General features: G+C 42.7%; 1 protein-coding gene across 5 annotated transcripts in view; it reads left to right on the plus strand.

Annotated features, from left to right (window-relative positions):
- Positions 1-2,060: 2,060 nt before the first annotated feature.
- Dab1 (DAB adaptor protein 1) overlaps positions 2,061-26,938 on the plus strand; it is a 243,203-nt gene continuing 218,325 nt past the window's right edge. For all 5 annotated transcript variants that reach the window (XM_051188284.1, XM_051188285.1, XM_051188286.1 and 2 more), the window contains exon 1: positions 2,061-2,260. In XM_051188284.1, the coding sequence (XP_051044241.1) occupies positions 2,194-2,260 (67 nt within the window). In that variant the 5' untranslated portion in view covers positions 2,061-2,193. The remainder of the gene's footprint in view (positions 2,261-26,938) is intronic.

The raw sequence follows: 26,938 nt of genomic DNA on the forward strand, positions 1-26,938 counted from the left end.
ACTGGGCTGTCTTTTTGAAGTGAGCCTCAAGGGGTTGGATGAATGTCAAGGCAAACCCAACAACAGAGACCTTATGGCAAGCAGAAGCAAAAGGGAGGGGTGGGAAAAGGACCCCCTGTGAATGACCTTCCTGCCAGACTTGAACTTTCTTTCATTCATTAGATTATTATTTTCCAGTCTCTTTGCTATTTCATAGGACAAGCCTTCTGCCCATAAAATGACGTTCATTCACTTACGCATTTGTTCTACACGGTCTTAGGGGGCTCCTTTCCACTGTATATGTCCTTTGAGTAAAAGCATGGTTTTTCTGGATCGTGCAGAATGGGGCTAGTCCCATGTGCAATTTTAGTGCCTTTCTAAGGAAAGTAAATATTGCTTCTTTTTGCCCAGCATATCTGGCAGTTATGTCTACTTCGGTCCTGTACGATGGATTATTGTCCTCCACAGGACTGGCTCTTCTGCTAAGTCTCACTTCTTTGTGGTCCAGTAGAAGGCTTTGATGACTTCTTCCTGGTCACCAGAGTGACACAGTGTTTGATTACATATGGTCTATCTATACTAGATTCTTGTAATTGTCTATTGCAATAAAGTGGTAGGTATTAAGAGTATGTCAATATGTGACCAATAATTATGATTCTGCTGTTCCAAGTGGGCCATAACTTTGGAAAGAAGGATTTGGCATGCGATAATGCCACAAGATGGTGAAGACAGTCTCATTTTTAAATGCGTGGTTTCAGAAAGACCACTCTACAAAGGCAATTATCTCTTTTCCTTGTCACCTCAGATCCTCTAATTCAAGTGCTTATACACAGAGATAGTGTCCTTTGGGGGGAAAAAAAAAAACACAATTAGGTTATTTTAAAAATCTAACCAGGTATCTCTGAATAAAGGTAGACATTGCCTCACAATTAAGCTTTAATGTAATTTTATATGCCTTTCATATTAGGCCTTATAGTTAAGCCATTTTTAATTGTCATGATTAACAGGGGTAGGTCATTACGCTTTCTGAGCTGCAACTGGCTTTCAAGGTCAACACTCTTAGATTAAACAGTTCTAGTTCTGTTGAATGAGCTAAAAATTGCCTGCACTATTTCAAGAACCATTTCTAGTAGCTTTTTTCTTAATATTATTGAAAGTGGATAACTAGTGAGATGTTTGTTCTCAGTGGATTGTCAGCTACAACTGTCAGATAGGGGCTGGGAAGGAAACTATTGACAAAGGTAGTTAGTTTATTCAATTTAAATGAGATCCAAGGCAACAGTGCATGTGCAGCCTTGAGGTCAGAGTATTGAGTGTATCTAGTAAGTGCATAGTAGCTGCTAACTGTAATTGAAGAGTGTGTTGTCTTGGTCATCATCACTCTCCTCCTAACAGCATCCATTCTTCATAGTACCCAGTATTGTGCAATATATGCTTTGGAGAGACAGAGTGAACAAAATGTGTGCCTCCTACCGCCATGTCTTTTCCTTTCTTTCCCTACATTAAATGCTTGTCTGTTCTTATAGCTAGGGGAAAAGCTGACATAAAAATTGGCTTGCTGCAAAGTTTCTCAGCCCCATTTGTCACCTTACCCTTGGAGCCCAATTGCATGTCAACTCTATGTCCCCCCCGATGCCTGCCAGTGAGGGACAGACTGCAGGTTACTCCCCTATGATCTGCCTTAGCTGCCCAGGTTCTGATCAAGCTTGGCTGATGGATGGATGGCCCATTGTTGAAAATGTCTCCACGGAGCTGGTCAGGAAATACGTCTTTGTGACATTTCCTGGGTGGCATCTAGTGCTTGGCCATCTGGGACATGGACAACCAAGAGCTGGTATTTGCCACTTTTGAAAATTTAAATTTCTTAGCTTGCTAAACTGTTTGGTAAAGAATTTTCTCATTCTCATTTGTGATATAAACCTCATAAACCTCATCTATGGCTTTATGAACTCTGATGAACAAATTTAACCACAAACACCAAGATGTTCTGATTGTTGGGTGTTTGCTGGTTCATTTCTTCAAATTTCCATTCAGCCCCAGCAGGATCATGATTCTGAGTATTCTTTCTTTGGTTTGCAGCACTCCGAAAGAGTGAATGACATGTGCAGTGTGGGGTGTCCTTTCTGAAGGGAGGAGTCTTTCTCTTGGAGAGGATCCTCGATGAGCCTGGCCAAGGCCTGGGGTCTGTGTGAAGAGGACTAAGGATTAAGTAGGATGTCAACTGAGACAGAACTTCAAGCAGCTGTGAAAACCAGCACCAAGAAAGACTCCAGGAAGAAAGGTAAGGCTGACTTTGTGCCCTTTGTAAGTCCACAAAGGTGATAACGTTAGCTATACAATGACACATAACATAGCTATGCAATAGGTGTTGCTTTTATGGTGATTTTGTGCTCATATTTTGATGGCTGTTATTTTCCACGTAAAATCCCAAATTGTTTATGGAATATACAAGGCCTGGGTATGTCTTCTAGCCATTTCTCCATCAAGATTAACCTCTCTTGTCCCCGGGTGCTAACTCCTACTCCAGACTTGCTGTCTGTTGGGTTTCTCTTTTGCATATTGCTGTGGTTCTCACACTCTGACCACAGCATGCTCCAGAGGGCAGACCTTGGAGTTCATCCCCAGGAAGTGCCTGGCTTCCACAGACTATACTGCTAAGGACTTCCCAGGCAATGCTTATCTGGAGGCCACAGGGAGAACAGGGAACCATCAACAGAAAAGAAAGCCTGTTCTTGCTCATTGCATTTCTTATTCGCATTAGTGCCCATTGTCCAGGCTGGGTTCCCTGTTGGAGCTGGCACTTGTTTGTTTTGCTTCAGTTGTGCTTAGATACTGTCTCACTTTATTTAAAATGCTTTTTTTTTTCTGGGTCATCTTGAGTAACAACTCAGAGGTAGACTCTTCCATTGTTCTCCCCAGGAATCTCAGCAGATGTACAGTACTTGGTAGGGGGTGCACAAGTAACTGGTGATGAAAATTGACAAGCCCAGAGTTGTTTACAAAGATAAATCTGTCACTGTGCATGTTTTGGGGGGAAGCATTGGCTCCATGGCTTTATCGATGTGCCCTTCTTTAAGTGAGTGTGTGCCCTTTGATGTTTGGAAGTGTGCTCATGCGCTCTCTCTCTCTCTCTCTCTCTCTCTCTCTCTCTCTCTCTCTGTGTGTGTGTGTGTGTGTGTGTATGTGTGGTCTGTGTGTGGGGGGGCGTATGTGTGTGGGGTGTATGTGCAGGTGTAGGTGTGGTCTATGTGTATCTTCTTGTGTGTATGTATGTGTATACATGTTTGTGAGATTTGTGTTGTGTGTGTTGTATTATGCATGTGTGTGTGTGTGTATGTATGCATGTGTATATATATACACACACACACACACACACACACACACACACACACATACATCATCCCAGGTTTCAGTTCCTCTCCCATCTTCTCAGCAGCATGCAAGGGGATTAAAGGAGTTCTTTCAGGACTTGAAATCTATATGCATTTGCAAATCAGGCTGCCCTTGGCTTCTCTGTGCAGGCAGTGATTTGTTGGAGACATCACTGTGCCTACCTAATCATGTTTTGTGATGGCATTTGTCTGGTACCTGTGAAGCATAGGGCATAAATGGAATCCACATACAGCTCCTCGGCTGTCAGAACTTCAGGATAAACTATAAATTTTGTGTTTGATATTTATTTGAAACACAAATATTTTGGAGACAGTCTATTTTATTGCTCGAAACTTCATGTAAACCTTTTTTTTTTTTTATGCCTCCCAGTCTAAGCATAATAGACAAAAAGGTAAATGAGCAAGGGAACAGGTCTTGAGAGACTGCAGTGTGGGGATAAGGTAGGGAAGTGTGTCCTAGAATTCAAATGCTTTTGCATTAGAAACCGACAAATTATATTTGTTTCAAAATTAATCGTTCCATTAAACTTGTGCTGCTGAATGTTTAATGCCTTAAATTTTAACCTTAGATAATTTTTTTCTTCTTAATTTTAGTGTATAAAACTCAGGAACATTCTGAAGAGAGGATTTCTAGTTTTTTCAAGAAACTGTTATGTCTTGTCAGGGTTTTGTTTATTTTGTTTAGCCTTTATTGTGTGAACTAATTGTTCTCTACTGGTTTTGAGATTTGCAAGCTTTAAATCAAGGACTTTGTTATAAGATCCCTGAGGTTGGTCAGGATGCAGAGTTTTGAGAGAGTGGTAATGGTTTTAGGCCAAGCAGTCTTTACAATAAGCTTGGCGATCACAACATATGCCACCAAGTGGGAAGAGTCCTCTGTGTTGTCTGTGGTTACCGGCCATGAATTTGTTACAGGATGCTGCACTCAGTGTAGTCATTCCCTAAAGACAAACTTTTCCACAGAGGGTTTCCTCTCATCCCCGTTTGTCACTCGAGCAGCATAGCCCATAGAGCAGCACACCATATCCTTTCCTTTACCTCTCCATAGCTGAGCCACTTGGACTTCCAGGCTATGTGCCTCTTTGACGTCAGTGGAGATTGTATCCCTGCTCGGATCATCTCTCTCATCCTGGTCACTTGTTACTCACTGTCACACTCTAGAATGCAGTAACCATTGCACTGGGCCATTAGCCTTAACCTTTGGAGCCTCTTAGCATCCTTATTTAATTAATCACTATTATCAGTCTGTGTGACAAGCTACATGTCTTTCCAAGCCATTAATTCTTTATCTCTTAAGTGTCCCATTCCTAAAGGTACTCCGAGCTAGCTTTTATCTCTCATCTGGAATGTTCTGTAGTCTCCTAAGTAGCCCTGAGATTTCCTGTATTAGGCTTCTCCAACCTTGTGTTGATTTGATCAGGAGATTTGGTCAGGTCACAGTCTGCTTAAAACCTGCAGTGAGAGGCTCCTGATACCTCAGCTTATCTTAACCTCTCTAAGCCCTGCATCCTCGCCCTTCCTTATCTTTCCAGACACATCTTCATAGCTGTAGTCCTTACAGTGTCTCAAGCAAATGAATTTCAGTTTACTCACATCACGATGTTGTCTTTGCTTTGGGAGATTTGCACGTGCCTTTGCATCTCTGAGGAACAGGTTCTTCTTTATTCTTTTCAAAGCTAACTCCTTGCGTTTAGATTCAAGTTAGATATGATTTTCCCCTGAAAATACTGAGTGATCCATTGCTCTTCTCCCACACCATCCTGGAACTCTCAAAGTACTCCTTTGTAATAACCATAATATGTTATTTTAAACTATATTTTCCCCTCTCTTTTCACCTGTGAGACTCAATGTTGTGTAGGAACAGGGACTGTTTAGTTAGTCACTTATCTCTACCACTGAGCACTGAAGTTTCAGGTAACAGAGATGCAACAATTTTTATGGCATCTATAAGGGAGTGAAGAAATGAATTCAGAATAATAGGCCTCATGTGCTACCCAGGTTGGGTAGGTCCAACAGCACCCAGACCCATGCAGGTCATCACGTTGGCTGCAATTCTCCAGTCATCAATGGACTATTAGTTGTGGGTTCCTCACATAGCACTTGACACATGTCATAGCCTCCATAAATGCTTAGTGAGCTTTGATAAAGTATGCAGGGGAAGGATTTCTATAAGGAGAAAGAACAATAAAACAAAAGAAATACAAACATCTCTCATAAGAAGTACTTTGTCCCCTGATGTTATTGTCATGTGCTATTCAAAATTCTTGCCATTCTAAGAGCTGCTTCTCCTGTCTGGGGATGTGTGTCCAATCATGTCTGGTGCCGTAATTTAGCATGATGTGAGCCATATTGGTTGTAAGAGCTATACGATTTGCAGTATTAGTTCATCCCACTGCTTCATTAAGCTCAGTGTGCTGCCTCTGGCAGTGGCTGGGCCTGAATTTTGATGTCTGGAAGAACAAAGCCCCTTCACATTAGCCCTTTAAGTCCTCAGAACGCTGAGTCAGGTTAAGTGTATGCACCTTCTCCTAGCTACAGAGGCTGTGCCTTTGCACATAATCAGCAACTGGCTCAAAGCATGGGGTTTTGTTCTTTCTTTGAGTTTGCTGAGTAGATGTGTCCAGGTGTGCTGGGATTTCAGAAATCTCTTCTTTTGCAACACGTCTTGTAGCATGATCAGAGGATGCCTGCTGCAATCCTAAGTGTGTCTATATAGCCGGTCATGAGAGTACCAAGTAGGTCAAAGATGGTGGTGATGGGATCAGAAATGTCTCTGAAAGGAAACTGATGCCTGTTGGTCATCTGACTATGTTTTCTCCATTTATACTTGAAAAGAGCCTGTACCCTCTTATTTCCATCTTACCAGAGGCAGCTGAGCTTCAGAGAGACTAACTTCTTACCTCAGCTCATGCAGCTTGTAAATAGATAGAGCTGCGTGCACTTCAGACTCATAGACCCCAGGGACTGTCCATGTGCTAACATGGGACTGAACTGTCCTCTGAAGAATGATTTGTCTTCTTACCAAAACCCAAGTCCTTGCCAAAACCAAGTGTAAGGAAGGCACTTTCCTACAACTTTCAGTGGTATCTTATGCTAATGCAGCCTCAGCCTCAGCAGGAGCTAACAATAATGGCTGTGCCATATGGCACAGTTAAGATAACATGGGAAGGATGGCTGCCACATGCAATGCTTCATGTGATTGACAAGGACAACACTTTCATAGTAGAAGAAATTTGCTTCCTTATTATTTTACATACACAAAAAGGTAAGGTGTAGGTAAATTCAAAGAATTCTGACTGTATAAGTTGGAATGTACTGTATGTTAAAAGAAAGTATTATTTCTAGAATTTAACTTCAAGCAAGCACCCCAAAAATTGGAGACCAAGAAATTATACAAGTTTTCCAAATTTGTGAATGTTAACAGCTAGGTTAATCTCCCAAGGTATCCATCCTCAATCCATAAGTGACAATGAAGATGCCCGTGATAAATGTAGCTAATTCATGTCGTAGTTATAGACATCAGACAGGTCACTAAAACCATATATGGATATTTTGCTTAGAATACCACTTCTGGGTCACTGGGTTTAGTTGTTGTTCTTGTTGTCAGGGATAGTAATGGGAGTTAGAAATAGTCAGCTCAGGAAGTAAGAGCCTAATCCTTGATGCACCCCACAGTTCTGCCTCCCTCACCAACACAGCACTGTTGTATGGGCTCTGAGAGCATCTCTCACATTCTGACATATCCAGCTACTTGGCTCTCTTTGAACATGCATAAGCTTGCACCATCTTTCCTGTCAACCTGGAAGGAGTTCTCTTGCCCTTTTTCTGCCTGCCTTTGCCTACCCGATCTTCTGAAACAGACCTCATTTTGCATTGCCATGAAGCCCTTCAGTGTGTTTCTTCACTGATGGTAGTAAGTCTTTCTTGTCCTGTGACTCTCAGGATTCCTTCTTTATTTAGGTCCCACCTACACACCTTTCTGTCCTACTACATTATGTATTAAGATAGGATTTGATGGCCTAAACTTTGTCTTCTGAGTGACTATATCCCCTTAAGTTTAGGAGGAAGAGACTCAAAGTTACCACAGGAAGAAATGGGAGACATTAACAATGAGACTGTTAAATACCCGGCAGAGAATATGATAACTATTTTTTTTTTGTCTTCACAAAGAGAGCTGGAGAGATGGCTCAGTGGTGAAGCATACTTCTGTTATTTCAGAAAAGCCAGGTTCTATTCCCAGCACACAAATGGTGGCTCACAGTTACAACTCCAGTTCCTGGGGATTGAATGCCTCTTTCTGGTATCCATAAGGCTTCAGATAAGCATGTGGCACAAATGCATACTTTTAGGCAAAGTACCCACATATAAATATATGTATATATACATATGTGTGTGTGTGTGTGTGTGTGTGTGTGTGTGTGTGTGTGTGTGTGTGTATGACAAAAATCTAAAAGGAAATCTCAGTTAAAGCTTCAGGAGAGAGTTGTGGGTTTGATAGCATTATTTTCCAGATGAGGAAGCTTATGTGCCTAAGCTGAGGATGTGTTCCAGGTGCCCCACCATGTTATCTGGAAAGCAGTCATCTTGACATTGTGTCTAAAGCGTACAATGTGCCATATTTATACACTATATCATTTAGAAGCTACTCCGCTACTAGACATGGTTATTGAATACAGTCTCATGGAAAGCTCAGGCCTAACCCCTGCTGCAAATCAGTAACTTTAGATTCTATTTAGCTTCATAAAGAACCTACTTGCCATAGTAGATTTCTTCCCTCCAATTTGGGAGCACTGTCTTTTGAGCCTTTTACGTCCCTTGGTTGCTCATACTGCTTTGGGGAGAACTTGCATACTAATTGTTAAACCAGAAGCTAGAAAAACCATGTGGAAACTCACATTGGATGGAGCCCAGCAGATGATGAATAGCAGACCTAAATCTTATCATGTCTTTCAGTATGATGTACGGTACTGTTGGAAACTGCCTTTGACAAATGTGTGTGGGAAGGGGAATTATCTCCAACAATGAAAAATGTTCTTATTATGTGATCCTAAAAGGATCAGGACCCCTATCATTGGGAAGATGATCATCCCCATATCCCTTATTAACAGCAGTGCGAAGAGTGTGTTAAAGACATGGAGCATTGTGCTGAGGTAGTGATGGATAACATTGAGTGTTGAAATCCGGTTGGACTCAGGAAAGGCAGCTTGATGTGTGATAGCAGGTCCAAAGCATGCAACTCACTAAGGACTCTTTTAGCCCTTGCTGCATAAGTATCTGTGAGATTTGTTCTGCTGTTTCAGTTGCTATCTGATGCCTTTTAGTAAGGTCAGTGCTATGCTTAAATAGAAGAAGGAACATGACATAAGTTGGTCAGAGGTAAAACTATTGCAGGAAGAAGACACATGTGCAAGTCATTTGTAGTGTTTATTTTAATTTTGTTTTCACAATTTGTGCCCCTACGTTGAACCTATAAGAGTCAGAGATTCAGCAACCCTGGCCATAGCCAGAAGTTAGAAGTTGTGATTTGAACCTCAGCAGTTGACATTCATCCTTTGTTTTGTTGACTGTGGTGTCTTCTAGTGAAAAACTCCTGGGGTTCAGCATCAAGGGCTATTGGAGCTGATGAGTGTGTGTAGAAAGTGGAAGGGGCCATAATTCAGCTGTTTATACTGAGTAAGGCTGTCCAACTTTTTGAAATCATGACATACATTGCCATCCACAAATTGCCACACACTGTATTCATAATTGTCCTAGAACACATGTGTTCTATAGGCCTCAGGTTGGTTATATCAGGAGTAGGTAGTCCAGAAAGATTAGTTGATTCAAGAATTGCAAAACATTAATTCTGTTAAAGGCAAGGGCTCCATGAGATCTTTAACTCCTCAACACCTGAACACTTTCTCTCCCCCCCACCCTCTTTCTCTCTTACACACACACACACACACTCACACACACACACACACACATGGTTTTCTACCCCCCACTTGTTTTCCATACTCATTTTTGTTGTTTTTTTAAAGCCAGGCAGAATGATGGCTCCAGAAAACTGTGAACAGGTCTTGAACTCATGGATCTTAAAGATGTGCTATAAAATTTGGAACACTATACGACAGTTGTAATTGCTTGCAGTAAGCTGCAGTCACAAAGCAGAAGGAGCCAATAATCTAAGGGATCCCAAGGGGTTAGGTTTAAGTAGAGGCCCTTGGGGGTTCAGATTGCTGTTAGGCAGTTCAGTGACCACTTTGTGAAATGCTTGCCATCCTACAGCACATTGTCCACCCATTACTCTTTCCAGCCTTTATGTGGCTTACTGGCTACCTGCAAACAGCTAAGCCCACCCTTTCCCCAGAGACAGAAGGACCAGGAGATCAGACATCTCCTTGAAAATGAACTGTTCTCCCTCCTTCAGCATCACAGTGCCTTGAATTAGTGTATTTTACACATTTAGTATTATGCACGGGGACTGATACACAGTACGCATTCATTATGCATTTGTTAAACAGTAGACTATCCTTCATTATATAGGAAATTCTTTGGCCTTTGGCTTATATTCTCCTAGAATCAGTCATTTATATTCCATTAGTTTTTCTTTAATGTTTTGAAAGAATGATTGCTGTGGTTTCCCCTCCTGTTCTCAAAGCCATAGATCACAAATAGATATTGTATGAGTTGCCAATGCAGATCAATTTTAATGGCTGCCTCAAATGTTTTGGGGAGTGTCTGTAGCCACAGCCTTTCCTTCATCGAGCACAGTTAACACTCAAGTGTATTTTATTCTGATACTTTTTCCTGTACATGCATATGTACACAGATCCATGCAAACATGTGAAATCAAATCCCGCTGTGTATTAGTTTTTTACCAAAGCTCTTCATGTAAACTATTCCCCTGCAATTAAAAAAATGTGATCATTATTTTCAAACATGGTGAATGATGTAACTTAAAAAATATTTTCTTAAAAAATGTTCATCCTTACCCTTCTATCAATATTGCCATTTTTCACTGGTCCATTTTGAGATTTACCAAACATTCCTCACGGTATATGGTGTGTGGAACTGTTTCTATTAGGTGACAGTTCACGTCTCTTTGTATCCCTGAGTCGATTCAGTGAGGACTGTATGTTGTGGCCGGGAGAATATAACTGGTTGTCTCTGAAGAAGAAGAAAGCAGCTTTGGGCTGGGTGCCCCTTAGCTGGACCCACCACTCTAGGAGGATGCTGGCATTAAGATTCATCAGTGGATGCCTTGAGATGGAGTGCTTTATGCAGTTCAAATCTTCTAACCCCAGCTTATCAACTTTAATGTGCTGTCTTGGTGCCTTGATTTTTTGGTTCATCTATTTTAATGTGATGAAATGTAAAAATTGAGCTTACTTTTGTTTCCTTACAATGTCTTTAGGGGGTTTTAGCTGATAACCTACCCTTCGCCTCTCAGGGATTCGAATTTTAAACACCCAAAAATACATTTTCCTGATATCTGTCATCAAGTGATTAGTGCAACTATTTAGTTCTGGTCTTCTTTCCTATTCTTAGTAGATTTATTTTCTCTTCTTAGAATTCTACTCTCACCCTCTGTCTGGGAGACTGCAGATGTCATTTAAACATTGCTTATTAGGGTTCCATTATTTGCCTCATATACAGTCAGCCAAATCAGAAAGTCAGGCAGTGTTTTTAAATTGCAAATTTAAATGACAATTTATAGACCAGGTCTACTGGAAATTTTCTGTCCTTGGTATCCATCAGTGCCTATGGGTGTATAGTTTTATATTCTCCTTCCCTCTCTCCTTCCCTCCTGTCCCCACTCCCTTTCTCTCTCTGCATGTATAATACAGCAGAAAGATCAGAACTGCTTTAAATGAAACAACATAGATCTCAGTTGGAAGGAACTGTGGAACACCCAACTCCAGACCTTACTTATTAGTTCCTCCTTCCTTCCTTTCCTTATGTCCTAAAGAAGAAACCTGCATTAGTCACTTGATTGGAAAGTGTTTTAAAGTCATGATTTTTATTCATAAGAAATAAAAATACAAACAAGTACCAGGAAAGTACCACCTTCCAGTACCTTGGTTAGTCTTCATAAAAAATACAATGTGGCATTCATATCATGTTTGATATTTGTTGAATGTTTATTATACACCAGTCTCTGTACTATGTGTTTCTCCCCTTAACACAGGTAACATAGTCATTTTTTTTTTATTACAAAAGGAGTTGAAATTCATGGAAGGTGACAGTGAATTATTGAGAGATGAAGGTCAAGTAGGATAGAGCTTTTACTTTTGCCTTAAAACACTGTTGACTCCAGCAGCCTGTTTTCATTTGCAGGGAGAGGATTTGGGGGTCTGTGTAGTCTCTCTGTTCGTAAAAATGACAAGTTGAAAAGTCTTCTCACTATGCCTTGCTGAGTTTTAATTTTTAGCAGATTGGGTTAGAAGAGGCAGCCTTAAACCTTGAAATCATCTTCATTTATCGGTCCATTTTCTCTGGGATCAGAGTAGATTGGCAAAGCATTATTATGATCTTCCATTTCAAAGCTGAAGGATTATCCATCACGATGGGTGAAATCATCTCTGAAATCCTTTGGAAGCTGGTTGCAGAGCTTGGTCCATTTCAGAAAATGCTTGTGGTACCCAGACATTTAGAAATGAAAATTAGTGGGATATAGTTTGCATCTTGAAGACCCAAATTTAGAGGGTGATCCCACTGCATCTATTCATCTATTGTATCAGACTTCTTCACCTATAGCACCAGCTAGAAACTCCTTCCTGTTCAGTTTCTGCTCAGCAGCCTCCAATGTCAAAAGCAGAAGGGGAAGCTAAGGACTGGGGAGATTCTATTGGGGCATAGGAAGTAAGGGCATGGGGAGCTAAGCAGCCTTGCTCAGGCTGATGGGAGAAAGTGGAGAGGGAGTCATTAGATCACAATGCAGGTTTATTCTGGATGCAGGAGGACAAAGCAGGCATGGAAAGGAAGTAGGGAGAGATGCACCTGAGAGCCTTCAGTGTCGAGCTAAGGAAACTTCAGCAAGACTGTTAGCGAGTCTTTGACCCCAAATCACTCACCTCCTGGGAAAGGGCCTGACCAGCCTCCACTGCTCCATCAGTGGCCAAGAGTGGTCTCTGGGAAATACAGCCTTGGAGCAGCTGTGGCAGTAGATATCTAGAGGCAACTGTTATGGCAGTTAGCTAATTCTTCTGTGTGATAGGATAGCTGTATGATGCATGCTTAGGGGCCAAATTGCAACAAAAGGATTCAGGCTATATGCAACAGAAGGATTCAGGATATACCCACATGCTAGGAATTGCTATGAGAACACCCCATGACTTCTCCATCTTCCTCCCACCACAGACAGATTAACTATATAGATTGCTTTCTACAAGCCACCCTTGCCTCAGAGGCAAAGGTAGGCAAATAGGTGTCAAATATGGTAGTAGTAGAAATTAGGTTACCAGCTTCTCTGACAAGTAATTCCCTGGATATTTTAACCTTTCATGATCTGCAAGAGCTGGTGAATAAAAGAGATGGACAGAAAGAAGTTATCACCGGCTGTTCAAGTAGGAAGCCCTGGTGTCATTCTTGCACCTCTGACCTTATTGGAGACAAAAACAAAATTCCTGTCTCACCAGCATCCATGGAGAGTCACATGATCTGATCATTCTTTGCTTTGTCAGTGGTGTATGAGACTTTGCTAAATGCATTCTGCTCAGTCAGCACCAGCAGTGAGCCAAGACATCTTCAGAATGCAATCCAGTGATGGTTCTACTGTCTTCAGGCTCACAAGTCTGCCAGTCACATCTTCCATTTATTTCTTAATCTCTGTGACTCTGAAGAACACCAGATCCTCTACATCTCTGTTTCCTGAGGTGTGAAGTGAAGGTTATAAGATCCTTCTCTCAAAGATGATCTAGAACCAAGGTCACCATCTACATTGTGTGTCTACACGTGGTATGAAGAAAGATGAAGCCCATGTGGAGTCAGTGATCTGGGACCACAACGTCTGTAAGGGTCGAGTGCACATGTCAGTGTGTACACATCATCACTGTCTGGCTCTTGCCAGGGTGCAACTTGTGGAGGTACTCTATGTACCTCCTCTGCCTCCTGGGATGGCCCAGCTTAGCTCATTAGCACAGTGTGCTGCTCAGGTTGCTGCAGGCTGTCCTTCCTCTGGAGCCACACATATGCTTGTTATAGAACTCTTTGCCATCTCTCCATCATCCTCCACAGAGCTACAGTGTCTCACATCTCAGCTTCTGCTTTGTCTTCTGTCTGCATTCAGGCTTGCCTTTGCCTCTGTGCTCACAGCTAGCAGCAATGTTTACTCCTTTGCAACTCCCACCCAAGACCAAGATAAAGATTCCCAATTCTAGATTCAGAAGAGACAATATCTGTAAATTCCATCATCTGTCTACCAGTGACCACCCTGGTCCACTTAAGACTTAAGATTGTACAGTGTGGCAGTAGTTACTTTTGACCACCCTATGGGTGCCTTGGTGTAGGGGAAGTATCAGAGGAGGGGTACTAAAGTGATGTAGACACAGTTAACCAAGAGAACCGAGCCTTGAAACCAGTCCTGCTAGGAAGCCTTCCTAGAGTAGTTAAACAGTGTGAGGTGCCTGTGCTATCTAGATTCTGGGAAGATTTGGTTAGAGAGGTAAGAACTGGAAGGAGAGAAAAAGAGGGTAGAGAATTCTAAGCAGCTACATGACTCCAAAGAAGGCCATTTAAAGGCTGGGTGGAGTGCCATGGTGTTCTGAGGGTCAGTAAGTAACCATGGAGGGCTAAGCTGGAGCCTGGTTGGAGGAGCAGTTGACAACCTTTATGCCATGCTGTGCTGTGTTCGTTCCTGTCTCTACCTCCCTCCAGACTTGACCCTGTCTGTACAGCTCAAAGCTGCCACAGAGTGGGTACCCAGTAAATGTTTAGAGACCAGAGTGCCATCCGGATGGAGTAATATAGTTCCCCAGGCAGTGAGAAGTAATATAGTTCCTGGTGGCAGTAGAAAGACATGCCCAAAAGCAATTGTCTCCCCCCCCCCTTCAAAGGGTGGGCAGAAATGAGTTCCCACTGTGGTTTTTATGTGCACTCATGTGATAACTCTGTGATCCCAATATTCCTTTAGGTTTTGAATCTTCAGGAGCTTCAGCAGCTACCCACTTAATAGCTGTCCAGTGCCCAATATGTTAATGCAAATTAGCCTAGAAACGATGAAAACTCTGGGGACTTAATGAGCTGAGCTGGCACCTGTTCACTCAGCACTTGGACAGCATCTTTCGAGCTGCTTGAGCTAAGGGAGTGGTGTCAGACTCCCTCTTTCTGGGGAATGGCTGCCTAGCTGAGGTATTGCACTTCACCTTTAACCCACTTACAGATAGTCCCCTTCAGGAGTCTGATCTGAAGATCTGGGATCAAAACTTCAGACTGCACAGACCTAGAAGGTGCTCTGAGTAGCAGAGATAGCATAGGTGTGTCATTCCAATGGGCTGAGTAGGAATCCTCATTTTTGCATGGAGGAGCCCAGCGCTGGGGCCACACAAGCTGCCTGGTATTCATGGCAGCTCAGTGTGCGGTAAAGCCACATGTAGGAATGGTCAGTGAGGACACAAGTGTACGCTCACTGCCGGGCATGTCATGTCATAGATGTCCAGTATTTGATGGATGAGGGAGTGAACCAATGATGAATAGCCTCTAGAGTGTTAGTAAGGGAGGACCCAGCCTTGAGCTTTGCTTCCATACTTCTGAACATGATAACTAAATGTGGTGATTTCCTTCATCTCTCTGACTTGGTCCTTTCTTGTATGGTTTTAAACTCAGGTCTGGTGCATGCAGTGCAGGGCATGTATAAGTTCCCAGCAAACATATTCTAACAGCTTGTATTAACAACAACAACAAAAATAAGTTGTTTGATACATTTTTATTTTCTTATTGAGAGAGTGGAAGACTCTTTGTCTGCATATAGGGTTCTTACTCAGAGCATGTGCACATCTGGCTCGGGGCTCAGGAAGAGATAGATGATGTCATCGCTATTGGAAGACTTGTAAGGCCCAGGCTGTGGCTGCTCAGCAACCAGAGATGGAGTGCAGGAAAATGGGCTGTGGCAGGCTTTCCTGGGCAGACACAATGTCCCCACTTTCCTCTGCCATTCTCTCTGAAAAGACTTCGAGTTTTCAGAGAGACCTTGGGCCACATTATCTGACTGCTACATAGCAGCCTATTCTTTTCAAATCGACTTTTATGATTCTCATGACCTAACACCAAGCCCGCTTTACCAAAAATAAATAAATAAAATAAAATAAAACCTTAATCCTTTGATCTTGTCTCAGTCACAAGAAATGATTGTCTGCAGCCTGTCACCACAGGTGATTTTCAGAGAATTACCAGGCCCTAAGTCCTCTCAAAGCAGGTCCTCTGCCTACCCTGATCTCCTCCAGGTCTGCAGAGCACACCTTTCTTGGTTTGGAAAGAATTGGGCATCTCAAGGTGAGAAGGAAAAGGGAATATTCCAAAAGCAAAAGCAGGGGTTGGAGTCTGTATTGTGGAGTGGAAGACAACCTGCTCATGTGCTCAGTGGAGGGAAAGCACTGCTCTCTGGCACATGTTTGTAGGACATCTCAAAGGACAGGGCACCCCAAAACTGTCGTCCCGTCCCGTCTCTCCTGTCAGCACTCTGAGTGAGCCACACAGGACATAACAGCTCCCTTGCTCTTTAAAAACCTGCACAAGGAAAATCTATTGCCTGGAAGCATGGGGGGGGGGGTGAGGAGTAGGAGGAGTAGTCATGCCTCCAAGCCTTTTCTGATAGGCTGGATTCCAGTAGGTGGCAGCAAGGGTAGGCCAAGAGGTTGACTAGACCAGGAATACTTGTCCTTTGTCTTTGCTCTCAGATTCCTTGTCACTCACTCTTCAGAGGACAGACCTGGGATTCTTCCATCCAATAGGAGGTCATGGTGAAGGACTTAAGGCAGGACAAGGAGAAAACAGTTCCCAGGGCTCACTCACTGAATCTCCATGTCACACTTCCCTGACAGAGAGCTCCTTTGGCCCAGCAGAGTTCCAGCCATCTCCCAGACCCACCTCTTGGCTTGACTCTGGTCAGGGCACCTAGCCCTTTTGTTGGTCTAATTCCCTGGCTAGTAGCAGCTTCCTATCCTTGCCAATGCTTGGCTCACTCCCTCCTTCCCTGGCTTTTTAGGTTCTTCAACACCATTGTGAAGCTTCCCTGCTTTATATTCCCTCTTTAAATAACCTGCCCGTGTTCATTTTGCCTGACTGTGTCTTGATGGATGGATCTGCTGTGCTTGAAAGCTAACCCCACAGTGTCCGCGAACCAGAACTTTAGAGAGGTTCTATAGCCCATAGAGACCCTTATCCCCCACATCTGGATTTAGAGTCAGACTCTAGGGCATGGTACACAGTAGGTACAGGCTGGAAGGCTCCTCTTTTATTACATTCAGAAAGCCATTTACTTCTTGAGGAAGAAACCTGATCTCTTTATTTTTTCGCCTCCTAGCTAGACACCAGCCATGTAATGAAGTGAGTAAACTTAACAAACTGTTTCTTGACAGAATGGTTTAGCTAAGTTGAAAGACTCTATCAATGTCATGCCAACACTCCTCAAAGGAGGGTTGCATGGGTTTCCTGGTGCTGTTCTACCAATACTTTCACAATAGACATGCCTGTGAAATGTTAATTGCCATGACTTGAACAAATAAGAAATGTCACAGCTGCCCCTGGGAAGTGCACCTTGTATGGCTGCCACTTCGTCCTCCTTCTCAGCTGCTGCAGCAGGTATATTGTCCTTGCTTTCTCTCCCATTGTCTTTCCTTTTCCCCTAGAGCAGTTGCCCCAAGCTGGATTCTTGGCCATGTCTCTGATCATAGCCCACTCTGGGTGAACACAGATGGTTCCCTATACCATGGTTCCTGGAGCCAGATGCTCTTGCTTAGGGGCAGGAATCACAAGGTTTCATTAGTCACACTTGCCAAAAGTACAAACCCTCTAGTGGGCTTGTTGAACATGGAGAAATCCCGGTGTGTAAATATTTATGGATTAGGAATCAAATATTAAATATTTACTTCAGCTTTGTGGAATTATAAATGATTTAATAAACCCTACTGGGAGTTGGAATGGAGGTAGTTAAAACCCACTCTTATGTTTAATTGTTTCCCATCCCCCACTCCCTACCATGTAGCACTGTGGGGATCTTGGGATGCCGGTGAAAAGGCAGCATTTGGATTTTCAGTTTGGATGTGCTTCACTTTTTTTCTAATGTTTCCTCTCGGTTACATGACACATGCCCCAGAGTGGGACTCTCTCACAGGGCATCTCATCCTTATATTTATCACCAGAGCTGTGTTTCATGATCCTGAAGCTACTATGAAAAACCCACAAGTAGGTATGTGTCAGAAGCTTGGACACATACAGGGTGCTAGATGGTCTCCCTCCAGAGGCTGTCCCTGGGAGAAATCATAACACTATAGAAAGCCCAAGGCTCTAGGGAAAAGTGCCATTCACATCTAAGTCTCATCTCTGTTAATGAATGGCTAGACACCTAAGGGAAAACTCTTCCTAAGTCAGTATTCATGTCCTAAGGCTTCTGTAACAAATGGCCGCAGGTATTGGCAAGGGTGCTCTCCAGGTGACAACTAAGGACAGACTCTGTCCTTGTCTTCCTTAGCCTATGTTTACTATTGCCACTCCTTGGCTTTCGACTGTCTTTAGTTAGTCTTCCCCTGTCTGTGTCTTAGGGTATACTTGACATCAGACTTCAGGTCCACTGAATAGTAAAGAATGATCTGAAGATACATATTTTAGACAGTTTTTTTTTTCAAATGTGTATCTTCAGCCTTTACTTAGCCCACCACATCTCTAAAGAGCTAATGATGTCTGTCATTGACACCAGATTGGGTTAGTGGACATTTGAACCATATATTTTCTTCTAGACTGTGGCTATTTTGTGATTTCATGGAGGTTGACAGTTAGGCGAACACCCCTGGGCATCTGGGTAGGGGCCATTCATTGAACGGTGGCTTCTATTACAGTTTACAGAGTATGGATTCTCATTGCTTATCATTGATCATCTTTCCATTCATTCACTTTCACTTGTTCTAGCACATGTTCTGATAGGGACAAGTCACTTAGCTAGGTCCTGCGGATATAAAATATGTCACTTGCCTAAGACAATGGGCATGGGGGTAGGGAACACAACCGTTATAGTCCGATATGATAAACACCTTTGGGAGGACTTTTTTCAGGGATCTGGGGATTTTCAAATGCAGCTGGATGATTGGCAAATGCTTCCCAAGGAAATGCTGTGGGCACTAGCTCACGGGAGTCAGTGGCAACAAAGGGAAGGTGTCCCTCTTGCCTCCTGAGAAGCCCCAAGTATCGAGACTTTGGGAATGAAGTGTTTCATGGGAATGGGAGGCTTTTGGAAATATTGGAATGAAGGTTTCTGGAAGTAGAGCAGCCATAGGAAACAAAACCAGAGCTAATGTGATGAAAGAGAAATTAGTTTACCCACAACATGTGCCTAGTTAGCTTCGGACTTGGGTCTCCTCCTCCTGGGCAGCATGCAGACACCATGCCATGTCTTACTTCACCTGTTTGCAATTCTTTACTCTTTTCTTTCTTTTCTTTTTTCTTCCTTTCTTCTTTCCTTCTTTCCTTCCTTCCTCCCTCCCTTCCTTCCTTCCATGTTTTTTTTTTTAGTCCCTCTGTATTTACTGGGAGACCCTTGGGTCCGTGCCCCCTGCCTTAGTCAGTGCCCCTGGGCTGCCTTACATATGGCACTCTGCAGTTATCTTTCAATGAGTTTTACTACAGTAGGAATTGTGGCACCAAGCAAGAGAGGTAGATGGGATTCTTTCTGAAATCTTTGCTGACCCTGTGCTCCTGGATTGAGTCTGTTTACACAAGAAGGTTACATTTGCTTTGGGGGGTCAAAGTGCACACATATCATGCAGGACCTATTGTTACTGATTTCTCTGGGGACTGGGAACTAGTTACACTGAAGCACGCTTACCGGCTGTCACATGTTTTCTTATTGGTTTACATGTATAGATCTAGTTATGTTTACCATCCACATGAGTGCTGCATTTTCAATAATTCATAGAAATGTCATATGAAATTAATCTGCAGTGAGAACTCAAACTTGACTAGAGCCAAACCACCTTTCCCAGGAATGTCTTTGTTACTGACAGAAGCCATCCCAGGATATTCTCTCTCTCTCTCTCTCTCTCTCTCTCTCTCTCTCTCTCTCTCTCTCTCTCTCTCTGTGTGTGTGTGTGTGTGTGTGTGTGTGTGTGTGCTTCATGATTTCCAATTTCTCATGTAAGAAGAGCCAGATTGAGGAAATCATTAATCTCTGACAGTTGTGTAGATATAATTAAGGATATATGATTATAAAAATACCTGCTATCTCAAAATTACTTCCTAAAAGAACAGGGAGTAGGGAAAGAGAGGGTTCTATTTAAAATGTCAGAAACAGACACATTAGGTTGAGTAGTCAAAGCACTGTATGCCTGTCACTCATGAGAGCTGACAATTAGGTCTATAAATAGATTTTACAGGCTTTCATACAAGAACGCACATCCTGCACAACTCAGGCACATAAAAATTAGAGCTGTATTGGCTGTGCTGACTCACAGGAGACTAGAAGGTATAAGAGCCTTTTGGAGCATATACATAGTCCCTGGAGGCCTTGGGAGTGGCTCATACGAGAAAAACCCACGAGTTTCCTCCAGTACCCTCTTACTACCTCTGCCATTAACTGTTTACATGAACTCTGACCACTCTCCTCCTGTCACCCTGGTCTGTTTCCTGTCTACAAAATGAAAATAATGCACTGGTCTCATGTTCTAATGGTTGCTGTGAGAAGCAAATAGGGTTAGGGAAAAATTCCTTGGCAACTGGAAGAGGAAATGCACATAGGTTAGCAGTTGACTTTCTGTTACTGAGGTGATTTGTTGATAGTGACAGCTGAGTTGTTTCTATAGGCACCAAGTAGATGATCAGAAGGCATGCTAATTCCAAGGGCTCACAGAGAATTGACAGCCTCATAAGCTTTCTCTACCTTGACTAGCAGAATTCTTCCCTCAAGAACAAATGCCCGGAATGAGGGTTGAGGGATGGGGACCTTTGTAGACCCAGCCTTGTCCTTCCTCTAAAAGCTCCAAAAGTACTTGGCACCTGTGCCCCTCAGTTTCCCCTTCAACAAAATGGTTTCATAATTGCAGTCTCTTGAAGGCTGAAATAGCAAAAGCAGACAGTTCCAAGGACAGGAATAGGGTATTTGCAGTGCCACTGTGATACTCGTATTGGAAAATAAGACCATCATTAGATGGGGAAGGGCTCAGAAGCATGTCAGATAGTCTTGCTCCATCCCATCACACATGCTCTGCCCAGGAGGCACATGTTTTCTTTATTGTATTATCTGTTGGCCAGCTGTGTTTCTTTGAAGAGTGCAAGGTCCTACACACACAGGGAGCTTTTGTCTTTTGTTTACAAAACTGTTCATGTGCCTAGAAACCCTTTCACTTGAGACACATAGATTCAAAAAAATACACTTAGTATGTTGAGTCCATTCTGTTTTAGTTACTATAATGAGAATTACTGATAACATGAAGTATAGAAAAGAAAAATACAAACTATTTTTTTCAATGCTCAGTTGGCTTGGGAAGGTAAGGTAAAATACCAAATACAACATAACATATGCAAAAGATATATATATATATTTAAATATATACATAAACACAATATACACATACATGCACAAGAGCTGGAAAACATAGGGGGATGTTCTTTCAGGCTACAGTCCTCTCTTGGGAGTCTGCTTCCTGATATCTACAATTGGCCAGTGTGCTGTAGGCCAGATATGTATTTATCAGTAGTGTGTATGTAGATAGAAACACGGGCATACTGTCACCATCAGCAGCCTGAAGAATTTCCTTAGTCATATAGAGAACTGAATTCCAACCAAGTGGGGGTTCCTGAAGCAGATTTGGGGATTCTGTGAGGCATTTAAAGAAAGAGACTCACAGAGAATAAAAGCATGCCCGAGGAAATGGATGCAGTATTATGGGAGGGGGCACCAAAACTCAAAGTGAGACATACCCAAGTTTTGGTATAGGATCCTAAAGGTTAAGCCACAATAAATAAATTGTAGCTTAGCATCAGCCAAACATTTGTCTTAGCCATTTGTCTTAACACAGAATAAAGTGGCTTATCATCAGCCATACAGACCATTTTGGTGGCTCTCAAGTAACATCCCAAAGGTTGTGAAGGACCCTTCTCTTCCATTTCCTTTTCCTCTCCTCTGATAAGTGAGGTTATAGTGTAGTTTCACAGATGCCCTGGGTGGAATTTTAATCTGATAAGGTGAATCCAAGAGTCCCTAGGTATGAACAAGGGGCTTAGTACATGTTCTTACCTTTTAAGTGGGGTGTCTGGTGAGATTCCAAGTAAATTGCAGGCTTACAGCTGGGAAGAGAGAAAAGCCTTAAATAGTTGTGAATTTTTGCAGGAGTCCTCTTTCTTCCCTGCTGGGGTAAGGTTTTAAGTGGGCAAACAGCTTCTCTCTCTTCTCATATCTCCAGATTTTTTTTTTCTGTCCTTTTGAAATGAAGGGAAATGAGGGTTCTTGAGAAGGATGGAGGCTTTCTTGACTTAAGTGGGTTAACTCCAGAGTTAGGTTATCAAAAGCTCCCAGTCACACAAAGTTGCCACAGAGTTAGTGGATCAAGGTTCATGTCTCATAAATTCAAAGAGTGAAGTTCATGGATCCTGGGAGGGTTAGTTTCCACATGGCTTATCAAAGGGTTATAGGTAGGAGCTTGAGAGAAAGCAAGCAAGCAGAGATCCTTAGAGCTGCAGTGTTTGCAGAGACAGGGTACCACAGAACTCTCAGTCTGGAGACCTTATATAGGACTCACAGCAGGAAGTGGGATGAGGTATACATGGGGAAGCAGGCAGGCCAATCCAGTTGTCCCATCTAGAATGTCCAGATGCCTTTCAGTTTTGGTCACATCCACATGCACCCTTGCCAGGTAGTGGTGGTCATTTAATGTTTTGTAAAAGCAAAAGAAATACAATAGGAGACAAAACCAGAGTCCGCCAAACTCTGTCTCTGCCAAGAGTAGGATTTCTAATAGAATCAAAGTTTTCTGGCTTCTGGTCAAGGACAAGAAGTATTTTTTTTTTTTTTTGCTGTCTCTGTCCTAAAATATCTCACTGGTTTCTGCTTCCTGATCTCATCATTTTTATGTCCCCTCGTGTTTGGCATGAGACATACTTGGATTTGAATACAGACTTCACCATCAGATGTGACCTTGACTAAGTCATCCAACTGCATCAGAGTCCTGATTTCTTCATTTGAAGACTATTGCCAACATTTAACAGATGATGAAACCAGTGCAGTGAAAATTCCCAGCATAAAAGCTGGCTCTCTTTCTGTCAATGGCAGTTAGCCCACCCACCATTCTTTGACTTTTTGTGATGTCCCAGCACACCTGAAGCTTTTCCAGCCACTTTGCCCTGACATAGACCTTTTTTCCCCTTCTCACTGACTCCAAGATGGCTATCTAGCATTTTTATTACTTCCCTGGTGTGGTTGCAACCTCTCCTGAGAGATGGTACTCCTACTATCCCATTAGCACCACCACCACCATCGCCATGATAACCATTACTACTGCTGTTCAGAAGCTTTGACTAGGGCAAGGTGATGAAGTGAATGAAAATATAATATCTTACTCTGCAAATGATGGAAGGTAGACTGGGAGGAGTTACATTGATATTAAGAGACACTCATATGATGCTCCATAGTCATTCAGTCCACAAGCTCCCTGGAGGGGAAAACTTGAGCCCACCATATGCCTGGTGCACAAGGAAAGCTCTTGGGTTCTTCTGCCTGGTTCACTACACTTGGCTCAAGTCAGCTCTCTGTGAGATGCCATGGGAAGTTGTCATCACTTGTTAGTCTTGGGGCTTGGGAGCCATATTTCCAGGATCTGAAAGCATTTCCAGACCATTCCTTTCTGGATGGGAGCAGAGATGGGAGGATGATGTGTTGGAGCCACTTCACCAGCAAAAGAGGCCTCCATTCCCTAGATCATGTTTTGTATTATATGTTCAATACCTTACAAAGAGAAGTCCAGCTCAGCAGGGAGACTGAATGCAAATGAGTCTCTTACACATGCAAATAGATTTCCTGTAAAGAGCCCTGCTTGGGAGCTGAAAGGAGGATGTGTGACTAAAACCACTGACTATGGGGTTGGGAGAGCCTGTGGAGGGAGGAGAGATTCCTATGGGATCTTGCCAGCTAATTAACAATGCAGTCCTTCTTGGTGGCTGGTCTGCAGATTTGCTCCAACCTGTGGGTTTGGTAAGCTATGATTATCTTTTTGTTTGGCAGTGGGGGAAACATCTAGGGCAGAGGCATGGGGTTCTGAGGTTCCCACTCTAAGTATTAATCATGGCACTCATGGTTGTTAAGAACACTTGTGTGACAAGAAGACCTTGTCTTTGCATTGGCTAGTTGGTGGTTACACATGACATGATTCCAGCCATGGGTTTTGCAACTTACAGTAGTTTCATCTGCCTGGGCTTTAGCTGCCTCCCTAGTGCAGTTGGAATACCAATGCCCTGTAGGTCCTCATCTTTTTTCCTCATGTTTGACAATGTTGCTTCCCCAGCTACCTGGCTAGAAGTCTTCATGGCACTCCCATTTCCTTAAACTCTGTCAGCCAACTCTGTCAGTGTACTCTGTGGGGATGACGCCTCTGCCTATTATTTTCAATGCCCAGTGTTGATACTGGACAGCTGAGCATGAAAAATGAGTGAATATCATTGTCTCTCTCTTTACAAACGCCATAGCAATGGTAGCATCTTCTTGCCACATGTAATTTGGGAAAGTATTTTTGAATGCTTACTCAGTATATGACCTACATGGTGTGATTGTCATTTTGCACTGTACCTCAGTGGTAGTGATTTCACTGAGGCCACTGTGCTTTCATGACGCCTCTGACACTTCATTTATTACTAGTCAACAGGTGACTCGAGTCCTTCTGTGTGAGGCACTGAAAAGGGTGCTTATGTTAGTTTCTCTTCTCTGTAGCTTCCTCTGTGGAGGTAGGCTTTTCTTCACCCCCACCTGGAGATAGACACTCAAATGAAAAGTTCTAGTTTCTTGAGATATACCAAAATACATTATCACCATCTTCATGGAGTTCACACTCCATGGGGAACTGTGTTAGAGAATTCGGTGAATGGATAAATGAATTCACCTTTCATACTACCAGAGTAGAGAAAAACACAGGTTCATTTAGGATACTGGGAAAAGCACAATGCCATGGCATCACACAAGACTGTGAGCCACACAGGTCACCATCTTAGAGCAGTGTGGTCAGTGTGAACCATCATGCATGTAACTTGATGTCATATAATTCCAGACATGCAAATAAAGGCTTCCCTGATAGGTAGATTTCAGTTGTAGTTCAGGTTTGGTTTATAGAGTAGTTGTATGGATTGTTGTCTCTCCTGGGACAATTTGGCCAGAGCAGAGCCCTAGTTTCCAGTGGTCTAAATGACAGGGGACCTGCCCCCTTCCTGGCCTCTTCATTATGGTATCTTTTCCTCCATAAGAATTGAGAGAGCTGAGGTATCCAGTGCTCACAGCAATTCCTGCTGTGAAGGTGGGGTCAGAGAGCATAGGGAGAATAGACTCACTTGCTACCAACATCATTTTATGAAACAAATGCCATTGAGTCATTGGGTAGATAAGAGAACTATATAGGCATGGCTGAGCAAATACATCAGACTCCAAAGAAGTTCATTTCAAGTTATGAAAACTGAGCTCTCATCTGACTTGTTTCTTACAAAGCCTAGAGTTGAAGACAGGGATGCTCCCAAATTTGTTGGCTGGTATGTCTGAATACACTGAGAGGGTTGGGATCTTAGTCATAAAGAACACTCTTACCAAGTGCTTATCATGCACTAGACACTGGTACATGTCTGTTCAGTAATTTCATTAACTCAAAAAAAAAAAAATGTGACAGGCCTGGAGAAATGCTCTTTTGGTTAAGTGGTTGGTTAAGTGTTCGCCTTGAGGTACAAGGGCATGAGATCAATCCCTAGGACACACATTAAAACAAAAAACAGAAGACAAACAAATAAACAAAAATAATGTTACTTATAATGCCAGTATTATAAGTAACAGTATTATAAGTAACAATATTTTTGCTGGAGGCAGGCAACTCTTTGGGGCTTGCTGGTCAGGCAGCCTATATTATTTTATAAGCGCCAGGTCAATGAAACACTCTCAAGAAAGGCACTGAACATTGCTCCATGACCTTTCCATATTTGCCACATACATGTGCAGGTGCACCCATACACATATATGCATCCTCAATGAACCAACATAAACAAAAAAATAATCATTATGACAGCTATTATCGTTAAATGGTGGAGAACCTGAGGCACAGTGAGATTAATCAAAGTTGCCTAATAGGTTTCAGCAAATGATGGCAGAGTTAGCATGTGAGCCCAGGCTGATTGTCTCCAGGCTCAGATCATTTAAATACATAATTCCATCCCGTGGAGAAACCAGATGATTACAGGCCTGAGAGCAGTCTGGTTCTGCTGAACTGTGGTAATGGGGATGGATGCATGGTAAGTCCTTCCATGTGCCAAGTAAGCCTGTTTTGTGACCTTATGTGTGCACTCAGATGTCTTTTTGCCTGTCTGTACTATGGTAGGTTTGTGTTAGAGAATCTTCTGAGTACCTTTGTCTATGCTTTTTTCACCCCAGGATCTGTGAGGCTTGGGCTATGGCATTGACTGGTGACAGTCTAGAACGTCAGATCCTAGGCTTTGGCTCAGACTGGCATAAGCTCGAATTGTAGCTCTGCATTTTACTAGACACTCTGGATGTTTGAATGAGTAGGCAAAGTTGGAACATATGGATCTTCAGTATTGTCATGTATTAAATGGGTGTGTCAGGAGATCATCTCCTATAGAGGAATTCTGGCAAGTCATTGAGACCATGTATGTAGAAGGCTTGCTCATTCAGCAGGAGCCCAGCAAGCATCCAATACCTCCTCCCTCTAGTGTTAGGTGGACTCTGCATCCAGGGATGCTCACCTTAGAAGAGGAGGGATGTCTCATCTTCTTCACACCATGCCTGAGCTTTGATGTGTTGTTGGCCTCTGTGCATGTTTGTGGTATGAAGAAATGAAGGGATATGTGGAGAGCAGGTAGGTGAAGCTGGTGCCTGATAGAGTGATCTTTATGACCAGGGTTTACAAAAATGTAGCATTCTGAAAGTCTTGGCATGATTTCATTCATGACCTCTTTGTTGGAGTCAGGAAAAAAAATTAAAAAAAGAAAGGAAGGAAGGAAGAGAAAAGAAAAGAAAAGAAATAGAACTGGATGCTGAATAGAAGACAACTTCCTGGTCTGGAGAGCAGTGAAGACTGGGAGACCATTGTTGTTTCTATCTGTTTTCATTCATTTGGAGCCATGACATCATCAGCAACAATTACCAGAGGGCAGGGTTCCCTAAAATGGGGAATTCCCTCTTT

This window comes from Phodopus roborovskii, unplaced genomic scaffold, assembly GCF_943737965.1.
Source record: "Phodopus roborovskii unplaced genomic scaffold, PHOROB, whole genome shotgun sequence".
Lineage (NCBI taxonomy): Eukaryota > Metazoa > Chordata > Mammalia > Rodentia > Cricetidae > Phodopus > Phodopus roborovskii.